We start from the raw sequence: 14,883 nt of genomic DNA on the forward strand, positions 1-14,883 counted from the left end.
CTTTGCACTCCCGCCGCAGAGAGCGGCTGCTGCATGCCGGATTTCTCTGCCAGACTCTGCTTAGGGCTCAGCCCTATGAGCCACGCACAGGCCGAACCCCAGCTCAGCTCAATGGGCGTTGTGCCTGCATGAGCAATTGGGCGTGATTGGAGGGTGAGTCAGGATGAGATTCACCTGGGTAGGAGACATGTTCTCCTCTCCTATGCCTCATCCACCAAGAAAGCGTCCAGCGCCCCCTGCCTCCACCCCTTCTTTTCCATGGTATGAACACAAAGCCAGTCGCTGTGTCAGGAGCTCTTGCACTAAGGGGGTTGGATTGTTGTGGGGTTACTGCCCAGCCCGGTGCCCGCAGAGTCGCTCACAGCGGGCGTGTGGCCTGCAAACTCGGTCACCTGTTGGTTAGGTTGTGGGTGATTTTTTTGTGTGGGGTTTTTTATCTGCTTTTCTTTTCTTTTCTTTTTTTTTTGGATTTTTTTTTGTCTTTTAAAATAAACTACAGCTACCCGCGTTGCATTGTCCTTGCAGAAAACAATACTGCACATTGCATAAAAAGATCCCCCAAGGACTTTCCACGCATGCGTCCCTTGCTTCAAATCCCTCCCTCTCCGGCCCATGGCAGGGAGAATGCAACAGTAACAAAAATACATGAGAGAGGAAACCAAACCCATGAAGAGCTTTCTACAATTCTAGCCTTCCTCTGTCCCGGTCGCTCTCCCAGCCCCGCCATCAGCTAGCACTTTTGACACAAAAACCTTCCTCCTCAAACAAAGCCACATTTCGCTTCCAGGTCCGCTGGCTCTGGCTGATTGTTCACGTTGTGTGCGTGTGTGTGTGGAACCGGCAGATGGCGTGAGCGAGGGGCAGCAAAGCCTCCATCTTTCCAAGGCATCTCTGGCTCGGAAGGGCCGACCATACTGCAGTGGCGAGGCGGTAACTACTTGCTGCCGCGGTAGATCGTTCTACTGGGATGAAATTCACCCTCTGCAGAGGCCAGCACACGATGACGCAAGGTCCCCAACGCTTCTGTCCCACTTAAGGGCTGATGTGGCACCTAAGTGGGCCATAGGCCTAGTGCAAGACCTTAGCCCAGAGTGTTTTTAAAGCAGCTAGTCTTGCAGACGGCTCTGTCCACTTGTCCCCTCCTGGTGTAGGGCAGGGCCTGTCCCTGATCTCACTTGCACTGGTGTAAATCAGGCGTAACACAGTTGGTGCTACCCGAGCAGTCAGTGAGACCCTGGGGCTCTGATAGCAGCAGCAATGGGCCCAGAGTCGTCCCGTCCAGCTGCGGGGGGCACTCCCGCCATCTCCCAGCATTGCCAATGCTTGGCGTTTTAATGGCCAGCCTCATTTTCCTTTGCACCCCCAGCTCACGGAGGCGGAGGATTAGGGAGATTCTCAGCTTGCATTACAAATCAAAAGGAATGGCAACGCTGTGTGTGTCGGGGTGTGTGTGTGTGTGTGCTGGTTTCTGACGTGCGGGATGGCCGCTGGCTGGAACGGCCCCACCAGCCCGGGGCACGGGAACCATTTGTTGTAGGGTTTTTACCAAAAAAAGTTACTTTAATTTTCTTCTTCCTGCCTTCCAAACCAGGCTGAGGCGCTACGGAGCAGCTACTGCTCACGGCAAGTGCCAGGGCCTGGGGGAGCCCGGACCGGACCGGACTGGAGAGGGCATGTGACACTCGGCTCTCTCCACTGCCCCTTTGCCGACTCAGCCCCACGTGGCCTGGCCCTGGCGAGTCTCCTCCAGAGAACTGACGTTTATACATTTAAAGGGGAGTGATGTCCGGGGGGCCGCGCCCAGGGAGTGTGAATCCTGCCCTGGCTGAGGAGGGGTCTCTTTGAGCTGGGCTCAGTGGGGTGAGAGAGGCAAGTGACGGCTCCACAGCCTGTGGGCTGCTCCTGGTTCCAGAAGAACCCCGGGTCGTCGCCGTCACAGGGACACGAGGGGGAGAGAGACTCTCCTGCAGACGGTGGCCTGGCCAGCCGCGGGCACTGTCCCAGCAGAGCCTGGAGAGGCAACGGCCCTTGGGTGCCTCTGGAACAGCCCGCCCAGCATTCACACAGGTTTTGTCTCCGATCTGGATGCTCGCACCCCTTGCTCCCCCCTTTCTCTTCACTGCTGCCTGCTCCAAGCCCCCTGGAAACCCAGCGCGTCCCTGCCAGCCCAGCGCGTCGCCACGCATCTCCCTGAAAACGCCCCTCCGCTCCCGTCACACTGGGAAGGATGCAGGGCGGGGGTCTCCCGAGAGCCTGGCATGTCCATCCCCAGGGACTGCCCCGATCACATCCTCTCCAGCCAGCACCAATGACGCACCACCCCTGGGAGCCAGCGAGCCCAGAGTGGCTGCTGAGTTCTCTGGGTGTGCGGCAGGAGGCTCAGCACAACAGGAGCCAGTGGAGTCTCCTCTCCAGGAGGTAAATCAATGTGATTTAAAAATAAAATCACCGGGAAGATAGAAACAATCCCCCAGCTGCCCTTGATTCTGAGGTCAGGGGGCCAAACCGGAGGGTGTGGGCCTGGCCCCGGCTTCACAGCTGAGCTCTAGGATCCCAGCCCCCTCCCACCTTCAGAACCATCTGCCCTTCTCAAAGGAAACATGGTGCTAATACCAATGACGAATCCCCCCCCACCACCACCACACCAGAACGTACGTGTGTCTCCGTCCCACCCACCAAGAGCTTGCTGTGGAAGGAGGGAGATTCTGCCGCCGTGCTCATTAACTTTGGTCAATTAAAAAAGAAAAGGAAAAACCACACAAAATCCCACCTCCCCCGTCCCACGCCACAAAACCCAGACAATCCCTCCCACTGCCCCGCCGGGGTTGGATCGGTCACGGAGAGCCTCAGCTAACGGAGCTATCGATACAGACAAAACAGGTATTGCATATTTTTTTCATACAGGATGCCCTTTGTATGAACAGCTGGAAGACGTATATGGGGGAAGCTGGTACTAAACGGGACAGCCCGGCAACTCAGCGTCCAACGCAAGAAAAAAGAAACCATGTGCCTGGCTAACGTACGGAGAGCTACCGCCTGAGGCTGGGCGAGAGGGGGCAAAAGAAATCGATACCGGGGCTGATTGCCAAGACAATCTTCCTGCTGGGAGCACTAGAGATCAGGAGGTTATTCTTCACCCCTCGGCTCAGCTCCCCCCTCGGACCTGCTGCAATCAGCCAAATGGCTCCAGGCCGGGGCTTTCTTTGTTTCACACTCCCCCTGCGAATTTCATTGGTTTCTGATTCTGAAACCCAGGAAGGTTCCCCGGTTATTTATTTCTGTGTCCTGTCTGCCAGTATGGAGGGGTCCAGATATAACGCCTGATTACAAAACAAATGTACGGTCTAGGGGCAGACTCGTCATCTCAGTTATGCTGGTGTGAAACTGGAGTAACTCCACTGAATGTGAATGGGGTCACAATGGTTTGAAACTGGAGTAACTCCATTGAATGTAAGTGGGGTCACAATGGTGTGAAACTGGAGTAACTCCATTGAATGTGAACGGGGTCACAATGGTTTGAAACTGGAGTAACTCCATTGAATGTGAACGGGGTCACAATGGTTTGAAACTGGAGTAACTCCATTGAATGTAAACGGGGTCACAACGGTGTGAAACTGGAGTAACTACACTGAATGTGAACAGGGTCAGAAGGGTGTGAAACTGGAGTAACCCCATTGAAGCCAATGGGGCTACAAAGGCCGCAAGTTAGGCATAAGCAGGATCAGAAGGGGTGCGCCCCGGATTACGCCAGCACAGCCGGGCCTTGAGCCCAGCCCTATGCGACGCCACCCCAAGGTTTCTGAGCCGCGCGGAGCCTTCCCCAGGACGTCAGAACCGACACACACTTAAAAAAGAAAATCAACAAACAACAGCCCCCAATTGAACCCTGAAGGGTTTGACAAATGGCGAAAAGTCCCCCCCCCTTAATTTTACTACGAGAACCAGTGCATGCAGCTATTCCTGTGCAGTGATACCAGTACAGTTAATACTTAGTCTTAGAAGGCAAGGCACATCATGTGGTATCAAATTTCGTGCAAATTAGGAAACATGGATTTTTTAAACTTTTTTTCTTTTATACATAATTTTTTGTAGGGGGGCGGGGGGAAGGTAGAGCCAGTTATACAGTCTGCCATGCACATTATCAGCCAGTAGCTGATTGTTTGAGCTAGGTCACATGAGTTCCTGTTAAAGCACCATGCAGTTTATTTCTATTTTTTTTTGTATTTTTAATTTTTTTCCCCCTCTCCATCAATTGCTTTTTTTTGGACTTCCTGTGTCAGCCCCTCCCACAGGGGGGCACCAGAAATGAGGTCCCTCCGTCCCCCTGCCAGCTAAGGTCCCACCTTGGAGATGGACCTGGTATGCAAGGTTGGCCCTCCCCGTGGGCCCGATTGTGAAAACAGCTCCTTGGAACCAGCCAGTCTCGCCCCCAAAACCCAGCGCTGAGAGCAGGGGGCCTCCCCTGGAAACTGCAGATGTTGGGATCCCATCAGGCCTGATCCAGCCCCGCCTCGCTTTGGCTTTGGCTGGTCCGCTGGGCAGCGCAGGCCCTGGGAGCTGGGAGCCACAGGTGCGCGCCGCCACAGGCTAATTCACCCCGAGCTCTGGGGAAGCAGGACGTGTACCCGGGGCGGGCGCAAGGGCGCGCCCCTCTTCCTCCTTGTGTCTGACTCGCTGTCTGATGGAAAGTCACTTCCAAAGGCCCGAGCTCCTGTTGGGGAGGAGAAACCAGCATCTCTGTGTCGGGCATGCCAGAGAAGGGGGCGGAAGGGAAGCAGGCGGGGGGCACCAGGAGGGGGAAGAAATAGTGGGAGAGCACCCCCCCAAAACTGTAAAAAGCCATAGTGGGCAAAGAGTTTGATTCAAAGGAAAGCATCTCCGATTTTCACTGGAGCCAGTGCCTAGATGCTACTGGGGCTAGAGAGAGAGAGAGAGGGTGGGTGGGGATAGGTAGATAGATAGATAGATAGATAGATAGATAGATAGATAGATAGAAGGAGTGTGTGGGGATAGATAGATAGATAGATGGGGTGGATGGGGATAGATAGATCGATAGATAGATAGATAGATAGATAGATGGGGCGTGGATGGAGATAGATAGATAGATAGATAGAAGGGGGGTGGATGGGGATAGATAGATAGATAGATAGATAGATAGATAGATAGATAGATAGATAGATAGATAGATAGATAGATAGAGGGGGTGGATGGAGATAGATAGATAGAGGGGGTGGATGGGGATAGATAGATAGATAGATAGATAGATAGATAGATAGATAGATAGATAGATAGATAGAGGGGGTGGATGGAGATAGATAGATAGAGGGGGTGGATGGGGATAGATAGATAGATAGATAGATAGATAGATAGATAGATAGATAGATAGATAGATAGATAGATAGAGGGGGTGGATGGGGATAGATAGACAGAGGGGGTGGATGGGGATAGATAGATAGAGGGGGTGGATGGGGATAGATAGATAGACAGATAGATAGATAGAGGGGGTGGATGGAGATAGATAGATAGAGGGGGTGGATGGGGATAGATAGATAGATAGGATAGATAGATAGATAGATAGATAGATAGATAGATAGAAGGGGGTGGATGGGGATAGATAGATAGATAGATAGATAGATAGATAGATAGATAGATAGATAGATAGATAGATAGATAGATAGAAGGGGGTGGATGGGGATAGATAGATAGGTAGGTAGATAGATAGATAGATAGATAGATAGATAGATAGATAGATAGATAGATAGATAGATAGAAGGGGTGGATGGGGATAGATAGATAGATAGATAGGTAGGTAGATAGATAGATAGAGGGGATGGATGGGAATAGATAGAGGGGGGGTGGATGGGGATAGATAGAGAGGGATCGAGGAGCACTGGGCTGAGCGGGAAGCCTTGCGGTGGGCAGGGGTGGTTAGAAATGATTGTCACAGGTGATCAGCATCTGCTGCAGCCGCGGGCAGCGGAGCGGGCTCTGTCTGTGCACCCCTGGAACGGACCCAGGGAGCAGCCTCTGGGGCAGCGGGGGAGGATGAACCAGAACTGGAATCCTTTGCCCTCCATAATTAACCTGGGTACCTCCTGGGCAGAGCGGGGACAGGAGGAGAGCCCGGCCTGGACTGTAGGGCCAGGATGGATTTTCCTGCCTCTCTGGCGAGGACTCAGGCCAGGTGCAGCGGAGAAGCAGCGCGTGAGTGGCTTGCAGGCCCCTGGTGTTTTCCTGCTGCGAAGAGCGCTCCAGTTCCCTGGCTCCCTTGTGCCCAGATGGCCCATTCGCAGCCTTCCTCTCCAGTCATCGCTCCTCCGCCATCCTCTTCCTCCTTTCCTGCTGGGTCTCTCCTCCGGACTCTCCATTAGGGAGTGTGCGCGGCCCTCGGGCTGGGAACGCACGGCCCCATCGCGCCCCTTCTCCCCTCGCTGGGCCCAGCAGAGCCTGGAGCCGGGGAGCAGGGCAGGGGCTGGCCGGCGGGAAGGAGCAGGGGGAGCAAACTGCTGGTCTTGCTGTGCCCGGGAGGCTGTCGTCTGGGGCCAGCTCTAGACAGGGTCCCGTGCTGGTGGAGGTGGGTGTGAGGGGGGACGGGCTGACTCATTGATGTTCAGGCACAGGGGCAGGTGGGGCCTGGTCCCACTGACAGTCCCTCACTCTCCTTTGGGGGTCTCCTGTGGCTGGAGAACAGCGGCGCTGGGCTCTCCGAGGGCACCGCCGGGTGCTGGGCAATGCCAACAGGTGCTGGCAGTTGGGTGGCACTGCCTCTGCCTGGATTCCTGACGCTTTGCTCCGTGGTCTTTGGGCTCCCCCTCCCCAGAGACACCTGCCCTGCCGCTAGCTCTCCCCCGCCCCCGGTGTATCTATGGGCAGGAAGCGGGGGACGGCCCCTCGTTTCTCCACCGCAGGCAATTGCCTGCGTAAAGCGGAGGAGACAGCAACAGGGGCGCCAAGGGAGGGAGCAGCGCGGTCCCGCCACTGATCTAAGGCACTAACCGGCGGTGCTGCCTGCAGGGGGACAAGGCTGGGTCTCCTCTCTCCGGGCCCCGCTGCATCTCCATCCCACCTGCTCTGCTCCACGCTCGGACAGCGTCTGGGCTTGGACCAGGGTTCGCCTCCCCTCGGAGCCCGGCCTCCCCCGGAGATGGGCAGGGCTGGCTGCTGGAAAGAGCGATGCCGGGTTTGTACCCGGGTGACTGAGGAGGATCTGGCCTTAGCCGCCCGGGATCAGCCCATCAGTGGATGCCTGGGGTCTTCTCTAGGCGAGCCCAGCAGCTTTCTAGCCACACGCCGCGCCCTTCAGCTCCAACGCCAGAGCAGGGCGAGGGAAAGCTCTCCTCATCCCCGGCGTCTCCGGCCGCCCGTCTCGGAGGGACAGACAGGAGCTGGTGAGAAGCAGCCGTTGGACCTTTCGAGCGCTCTCCTAAAGAGCCCGGGCACAGCATGACATGGGCCAGGGAGGGAGGATGGTGCTGGCTTGGTGAATTCGCATGGCTCTTTGCTGTGAACAAACAGAGGATCCGAGAATGTGCGGGTGCCTTTGTCCCGTAGCACCAGTGCCCCCCCAGGCAGGGCTGGTCCAGGGAGCAGAGTCCCCCCTCTCCCTGGTCACACTTTCAATTGCCAAAGGGCGCAGCCAATGGCCCCGTTTCTCTTGCTGCTGTGTGTGCGGCACTCGTGTGCGGTTCACTTGGAAGAGGCAGCCCTCCAACAACTGCCTGGCCCTCAGTGTCCTGGATCGGTGGGCGGAGTCCCGAACTGGCCTCTCCCTCGCCGAGCCCATCCCATGCTCCGCCTCGTGTCGTTTAATTTAGTTTCTCTCAGGCCCAGCCAGGAATCACAGTGAACGGGGCCCAGTTTGGCTTCATGCCTCTCTGCGTGCGGAAGAGCTGTGTGCATCTCTCACCGACACATGCTGGCCCAGTTCTCGCTAATCTCCCGGGGCCCGCACGGCTCCCCCAGCCCTGCGGGCAGCAATGGAGGGCCAGGGGAAAGCGGAGATGCTGCACCTCCACATGCCCGGCTTGCCGACGCCCAGGGCACGGCAGTAGACCATTGAGGCACTTGAACCAGTCAGGAACTGCGTTCTACCTCCCAGCGGGGTTTGCTGACGGCGGGGGCTGAGGAGCGACTGGCCGGGGAGAAGGAAATGGGGAACCCCGTGGTGTCACTGCCCCCACCCATTTGAATTTAGGGCACCTTGCCTACCCAAGTCATGGATCCAAGGCCCCCCACAAATGGGGTGGGGGGTCCCATCTGTGGTGCATCCTCTCAGGAAGCAAATCATCTCTCTTTAAAAAAAAAAATCTCCCAGCAAGCCAGTGCCGGGAGCTCCAATCTCCTGCTGCTGCTCTTTTTTTATCATTCCCTCTTAAAAGTGCATTTCCTACAAAATGTGCAACACAATTGCAACCATCTCGCCACTAGTCTACATGGTACCTGTCCACAGGTGTGCATAGCTCTTTGTACACAGGTGCGCGGGGAAATCTCGCTCCAACCTTCCCTCCCCTCGGCCCGCCTGTCCCAGCCTAACTTTCCAGAGCCATGCGAGAAGAAGACTCGGTCCACACGAATCCCAGGCCCTGCCCTGGTAGCAGAGTCCAGCCCCGCCTCGCCCCCACACACAGAGAGCTGCGGGCTTTTCAAACAGGCCCCGCATTTGCCAGGAGCTACGAGGCGTAAGCTCCAGTATGGAAAGTTTACCAGTGTGGCACGCTACATTGGCGCAGCCCCGCGCTATGGGCATGACACCCACGTAAGGGCGGAATAGCCCCACCCATGGGCTTCGACGGAGCCACGCCACACGCTGGCGTCGTGTCTTTCACTGCAGAGAGACAGACGGATTTGCTCCTGGCTGGCTCCGGCTGGCAGGGCTCGGCAGCAGGGGAAGGCACCTGGGGAATAGCAGACGCCATTGGGAGAATTATTCCCAGAGGAGAGATTTGGAGTTTTGGACTCAGCTGTTTCAGCCGATCTGTAATTCCACCCCCTTGATTTCCAAACCGAGCTGTAGGGCTAATTCCCAGAGCCCGTTAGTGCCTATCTGAACAGCAGCCTTATCTCTACTCCTTGTACATTCCAGCCAGCCGGGCGGTGAGTCTCAGACCCGTCTCCTCCCTGCAGTGCTGGCTTGTGCCAAGTCTCCAAGCTGTGGAAACGTCTCCCCTTGAAGCCAGTGCCCTGCTCCCCGGTTCCTCGCCTGGAACGTACAGAGGAGCCCAGATGCACAGCCTACGGCTTAGCTCAGGGGACACCAGAGTTCTGTCAGTAGCCAAGTTACCCCTCCCCTTCTGCAGCCGGGAGTGCCCAAAGGCAATCCGAGAAAGAGAAGGATTAAAGGGGCTCCGGCCCGTGTACCCCCACCACTCCCGCTTCCCCACAATGCCACTCCTGTGGTGCACCAGAAAGCAGTGCCAAGATCCCAGGAGGGCTCCGTTCCCCACCCTAAAGAAGAACATTTAATGGCATAGCGTATTTAAGAAAAAACAAAGAAAAGGCAAACGTGTTGTCCGAACTCTGGGCCAGCAGGTGGCTGGAGGCGTCTAGTCTGGGGTGGAACGGGGAGCAACAGCGCTAAGGAGCGCTCGCCCGCCCCACCCAGCACCTCTGGTTCAGAAACAACTCAATGCCTTGGTTCTTTGTCTTCCCACCCAGCCCCAGCACCCTCCTGGAAAGTAAACACTTTGCTGAGGAGGGTGGGCTGGGGTGGGGTGGGGGAACCTGGGAAATTTGTTCTTTTCTACTCACGAGAGGCGAGAACGTAAGAGTAAATCAGAAAGACAATTTTGCATATACAACCCTTTGGAGAACTGCAGGCGAGACTCCGGCGCTGCTGCTGCTGGAAGAGACCTGTGTCATGAGCTGTGTCCGTTCTCTTCCCAGGAGGTCAGCCGGCAGGGCAAATAGTGTTTCTGGCAAACGGGACTCCGCATCGTCACATGCGTGGATCGCTGTTTTGTCTGTAGGGTTTTTGTTTGTTTTTACTTTTTAAAAAAGTTTGAACCTTTTCCTTCCTTCCTTCCTTGTAACGTCTTGGGTGTGGGTCTCTTTTTCTTGTTGTCGTTGTCGTCATCGTTAATTCGCTCTCTCCATCTTCACCGAAAGGCTGGGCCTGGGGCTGTGTTACTTGTTTTCCTCTCGGGACGCCCAAAGCAGAGGAGAAGGGAGGCGACGGGATGGGGCAGCTCTGATTATCCCAGGTACCAGGACTGAGCAGGAAAGAAAGGGGGGGAAAAAAAAGAACAGATGCCGCTGTTACTAATTTGCATACAAGCCCCTCCCCCCACTCCCAGCAAAGGCTGATGGGAGCTCGTAAGCCTCGGCCGCAGCTTTCATTGTATTAGAAGCAAAGGGACCCGACGCCCATGGTCACTGGTTTGAACTGGGCCAGGCATTAATAGTACCTGGGTCACTGCAGGGCTTGGTGCCCCTTGCCTGCCATTGCTGAGCTGGGGCAGTGGGGAGGGCACTGGCCTGGGACCGAGGGGACATGCAGCTACTCCTGGCCCGTCTCAGGCAAATCACTTACTCTCTGTGCCTCGGTTTCCCCCTGTGCCTTACAGGGACATACTACTGCTTGGAGCTATTGAGTGCCCTGAGCGCCTGGGCCCATCTGTGCTCCCTGGCTGCAGTCACATTTCCAAAGGGGGGGGCACGTGTGGCGTGTGAAGTCTGGGCTCTGCCAGGCAGGGAGCGAGCGAATGCCCCAGCCTGGCCCCAGTCAGATGCTGATGGTGTCTGCTGAGCTCGGCCGTGGCCCGTGGAGACGACCCCACTCAGCTAGATCGCACCGTCCCGCGGGTCTTCGCGTTCAGCCAGCTCCTGACATGTCAGAGCTCTGCCCACCCTGCTTTTCTCCTCCCTTCCCTACTGTTCTCACGCCCTGCTGCCTCTGCTCCCTCCAGCACCACCCGATCAGCTCCGCGCGGCGACGGAGCCTGCCCCCCAGGACGTACGGAGCCACAGGCCGAGGCCAGGAGCTCTCTGAACAAGCACCGAGCGCATCACAGCGCTCCCGAGAGGGGTGTCAGCATTAGCTCCATGCTACAGGTGGGGAAACTGAGCCGCAAACCCCAGAGGACAACACTGCAGCTGCTGAGCTTCACTGAAGCAAAGTGAGTCGCTGGCAGAACGGGGACTCGAAGGCAGGGTTCCTGACCCCTAGCCTAGCACGCCGACCCTCCAGCCACACCGCCTCCCGCCCACCAGAAAGCCACAGAATGGGAGACACCCCACCTGGTCTCAGAGGAGTCACCCCCAACCCATCCATCAATCAGCACCTGCTTTTATCGAGGGAAAGTGTGTTTCAGGTCAAGAACAGGCAAACCCTGGGAGACCTCAACCCAGCTGGGAGATATTTGGGGAAATTCTGAAAACAGGGCAGGAGGATGCCATGTGGGAACCAGCCTGAGAAGTGTGGCCCTGAGAGGAACAGGCCCCAGGGCTGGCAGGGACCTCCTGGGCCCTGGAGTCCTGGCAGCTCTGGCTGATAATCCTGCTCCGACATACATCCCGCTCCATCCTCACCCCAGCTAGGCTCCAGCAGCTCTTCTGTCTCCCTGGGCTTACCCCCTCCCCCTGAGGCCCAGGCCCAGCCTATTCCAACCCAAGAAGAGCAGGTGGAAAAGTGACCTGAATGTGCGCTTTAGGCCTCGCTCTTTTGCAGCAACCTCAGGGCAGCCGCTCAGGACTGGGGGCCTCTTGGGAAGGGGGCTCTCATGGAGGGAAAAGGGCTGATTTTTTTTAACAGGCTGTTTTCTGCTGTTGGGGGCTTAGGAAGCATGGACCAGTGGTTAGAGCATGAGCCCCAGACTCCGGAGAGCTGAGTTCAGGTCCCTCCTATGCCACAGATTGAGTGCTGGCTGGCGACAGCTGGCTCCATTGAGCTGAATGGGAGTTTTGCCCTTGACTCCAATGGGGCCAGGGCTTCAGTGCCTGCTCTGTGCAGTTGGGATAAGTGCACTGCCCGGCCCCACGGGGCGTTATGAGGCTAAAGACTGAGATGCCCAGAGGCTATGGTGGTGGGAGCCAGACTCCCTGGGGAGGAGCAGGAGGATGGGGCTGGCTCAGCCGACAGGGGACTGGAGTGTTACATTTTTTAACACAGAGAGTTTTTCTCCCAAGGGTTTTTCGAGTGTTTGAGTCAAACGGGCACTAAGCAAACTCCGCACAGTTCAGCGCTCTCGGTACAAGCTCGCCCCTCGCAGCTGATCTGGAGTCACCCCCCCTCCTGCTAGCCCCCCCACCCCAGGTGCAGAGGCGCTGACTTTCTGATTTCCCCGGGGGTGCTCGACCCCTGCTCTGCCCCAGGCCCCGCCCCCACTCCACCCCGCCCTGCCTCTTCCTGCCCCACTCCTCCCCCTCCTCCCCAGTGCCTCCTGCCTGTTGCTGAACAGCTGATCAGTGGTGGGCAGGAGGCACTGGGGGTGGGGGGGGCGAGGGAGGAGCTGATCGGTGGGGCCCGCTGGTGGTGCTGAGCACACACTATTTTTTTCCCATGGGTGCTCCAGGGAGCACCCACAGAGTCGGTGCCTATGCCTGGGTGGCCCCTACAGGGAAAAGCAGCCCTCCTAGGCCCGCTTTCCACCCCACCAGGGCCCAAGGCCCATGAGTGAGTTCTCAGGGCAGGGTCCCCTCTACAGGCTACGTACTCTGTGCGACCTCTGGCCGGGAAGCCAACAGCCCCCTGCCACTGTTCTACCTGCAGCTCCCACCCCCGCGGCAGCCGTGGGGTGTGCCAGCGGGGGAGGAGAGGGACTGAAGGGATGTAAAAGTCTCCATTAGTACCACGGCTGCCTCTGATCCTCAGAGCAGGGGCCTGTAATTTGCCAGCTTCCTCTACAATCCTCCTCGCTAGCTGGCACTGGGTGGGTGCCCGCGTTGCGAGCTGCCCTCCAAAACCCAACCCCAGAGGCGGGTGGCGTCCGCCTGCTGCAGAGAAGCCAGGGCTCTGGTGTGGTTTGAGTCCCGCCCTAATCTGCCAAGGGGAGGGTGGTTGACAGGACAGGGCTGACCCCTCCTGCCAGCCCCAGCCAGGGGTGCCGCAGGGCCGCGGAGCCAAGCCCCTCTCAGCGGCCCTGCATGCACAGCCAGGGTCCCTCCTCCCTTCCCAACAGCTCCTCTCTGTCACTATTCATGCTCCTTGCTGCCTTTCCCCGCAAACGTTCAGTTCTTCCCCCTCTCTTCCCCCCCCCCATGGCTAAATACAGTGAGGGATGGGGAGAGAGGAGCAGTGCCCCAATGCAAAGCAATGACAGCTCCCGGCACCCCCAACCCCAGGCGCCGTGTGGCAATGTTCCGGTGGGTGGTTACGCACAGTGCCCCTGCCTTTGCCTCAGTGTCCCCAGCTTGCCCCCAGCCCCCAGCTGGCTCCTGGGCCAGGCTTTCTCCCACTCTCCACAGCTGTTAGTTAGAGCCCCCAGGCAGGGCCCCGTGCGCTAGGGGCTGTACATGCAGATAACAAACAGGTGGGGAAAGAGAGCATGGAAGTGCCTGGCCCAGTGTCACCCAGCAGGGCCATGGCAGAGCTGGGCCCGGAAGCCAGGTTGCCTGAGTTCCCATCCGGTGCTCCGCCCACTAGACAAGACTTTCTCCCTGCCTACAGCCCCTGCCCCACTCGCCTGCCTGTCTGTTGTGGGGAACCGAAGCCCTGCGAGCGGGCCAGGTGTGCTCGGCTGGTGTAAAGGGAATTTCAGCAGAGGTTCTGCAGTTTTACACCAGCTGAGGATCTGGCCCCGAGCGGACCGACGACCTCAGTGTTGGGGCTCAGTCTGTGGCGTCCCCCTCGCTGTGTGTTGGGGTGCAGGGGAATGCAGTGCACTGGGCCAAACCCCTCCTGGGTGCCAGCCCCCACCCTGAGGGGGCGAGACGGACCGAGGCTCAGTTCCTGCACCGCTGCCAGCACGGGGAGGCCCCCCCACCACCTCCAGTAGGGGGCAGCAATCCTGGGTACAGGAAAGGGGCAGCCCCATGCGCAGGGACTGCCTGGGGGCCACACCACAGCCCAGGGCCCCCTTGTGCCATGGCCCAGCCCCGCATCGTTCATCCAGAGGTTTTAAAGCTGGAAGGGTCTGACCCTGGCACTGGGCCCCGGGACAGGTGGGTGGCGAGTGCATTGTCCCGGTTTCACTGCCGTGCCTGCCCCCCCGCGCCGAGAGTCCCGTCCCCGTCGGGGCGAGGGACATCAGAGTTGTTTCTCTCACGGTCCATTGCAATGGGAGCTTTTCACCTCCAGCCATTGGTCCTGGTTCTGCCTTTCTCTGCCAGATCACAGAGCCTTTAGGCCCTGGGTTTCTCCTCACCACGGTGCTTAGACGCTGTAATCCAGTCCCCTGTTGATCTCCTTTCTAGCAGGCTAGCCCGAGCTGCGCCAGTCTCTCACCGCCGGGCATTCCCTCCAGCCCTCAGATCAGTTCTGGGGCTCTTTTCTGCACCCACCCGTTTGTAACATCCTCGTTAAACTGCGGCCCCAGAACTGGATGTGGTGTCCAGGATCGACTCCCCAACGCCAGACGCCCAGGTACAATCACCTCCCTGTCCCCCCCCTCGAGCCAGCCACAGGTCCCACTAGCCCTGTTTGCCACCACCTCACACTGGGGTGCTGGTCCACGCTGACCCCTAACTCCTTTGGGGTCACTGCTTGCCAGAGCCAGGCCCCACCCCGCCTTCCTTGCTCCCAGCCGCAGAGCTGCGTGTGAACGGGCCCAGCTTACCAAGTGACCCCGATTGCTCTGTCCTCAGCGCTCGTTACCACGGCGCCAATCCTGCGTTATCCACAAACGTCACCAGCAGGGATTTCATGGGCACGTCCAGCTCAGGCCTAGAGCTGATTGGCAGCGCCCCACTAGATACCGACTGAGAACTACTCCTGGAGGTCTGTCACTT

At 57.8% G+C, this 14,883-nt stretch overlaps 1 protein-coding gene across 1 annotated transcript in view; it reads right to left on the reverse strand.

Moving 5' to 3' along the window:
• Window positions 1-9,805: 9,805 nt before the first annotated feature.
• Window positions 9,806-14,883, reverse strand: part of NFIC (nuclear factor I C) — a 152,818-nt gene continuing 147,740 nt past the window's right edge. The window contains exon 11 of the mRNA XM_065422208.1: window positions 9,806-10,208. Within this exon, the coding sequence (XP_065278280.1) occupies window positions 10,191-10,208 (18 nt within the window). The 3' untranslated portion in view covers window positions 9,806-10,190. The remainder of the gene's footprint in view (window positions 10,209-14,883) is intronic.

This window comes from Emys orbicularis, chromosome 24 (genome assembly GCF_028017835.1).
Source record: "Emys orbicularis isolate rEmyOrb1 chromosome 24, rEmyOrb1.hap1, whole genome shotgun sequence".
Lineage (NCBI taxonomy): Eukaryota > Metazoa > Chordata > Testudines > Emydidae > Emys > Emys orbicularis.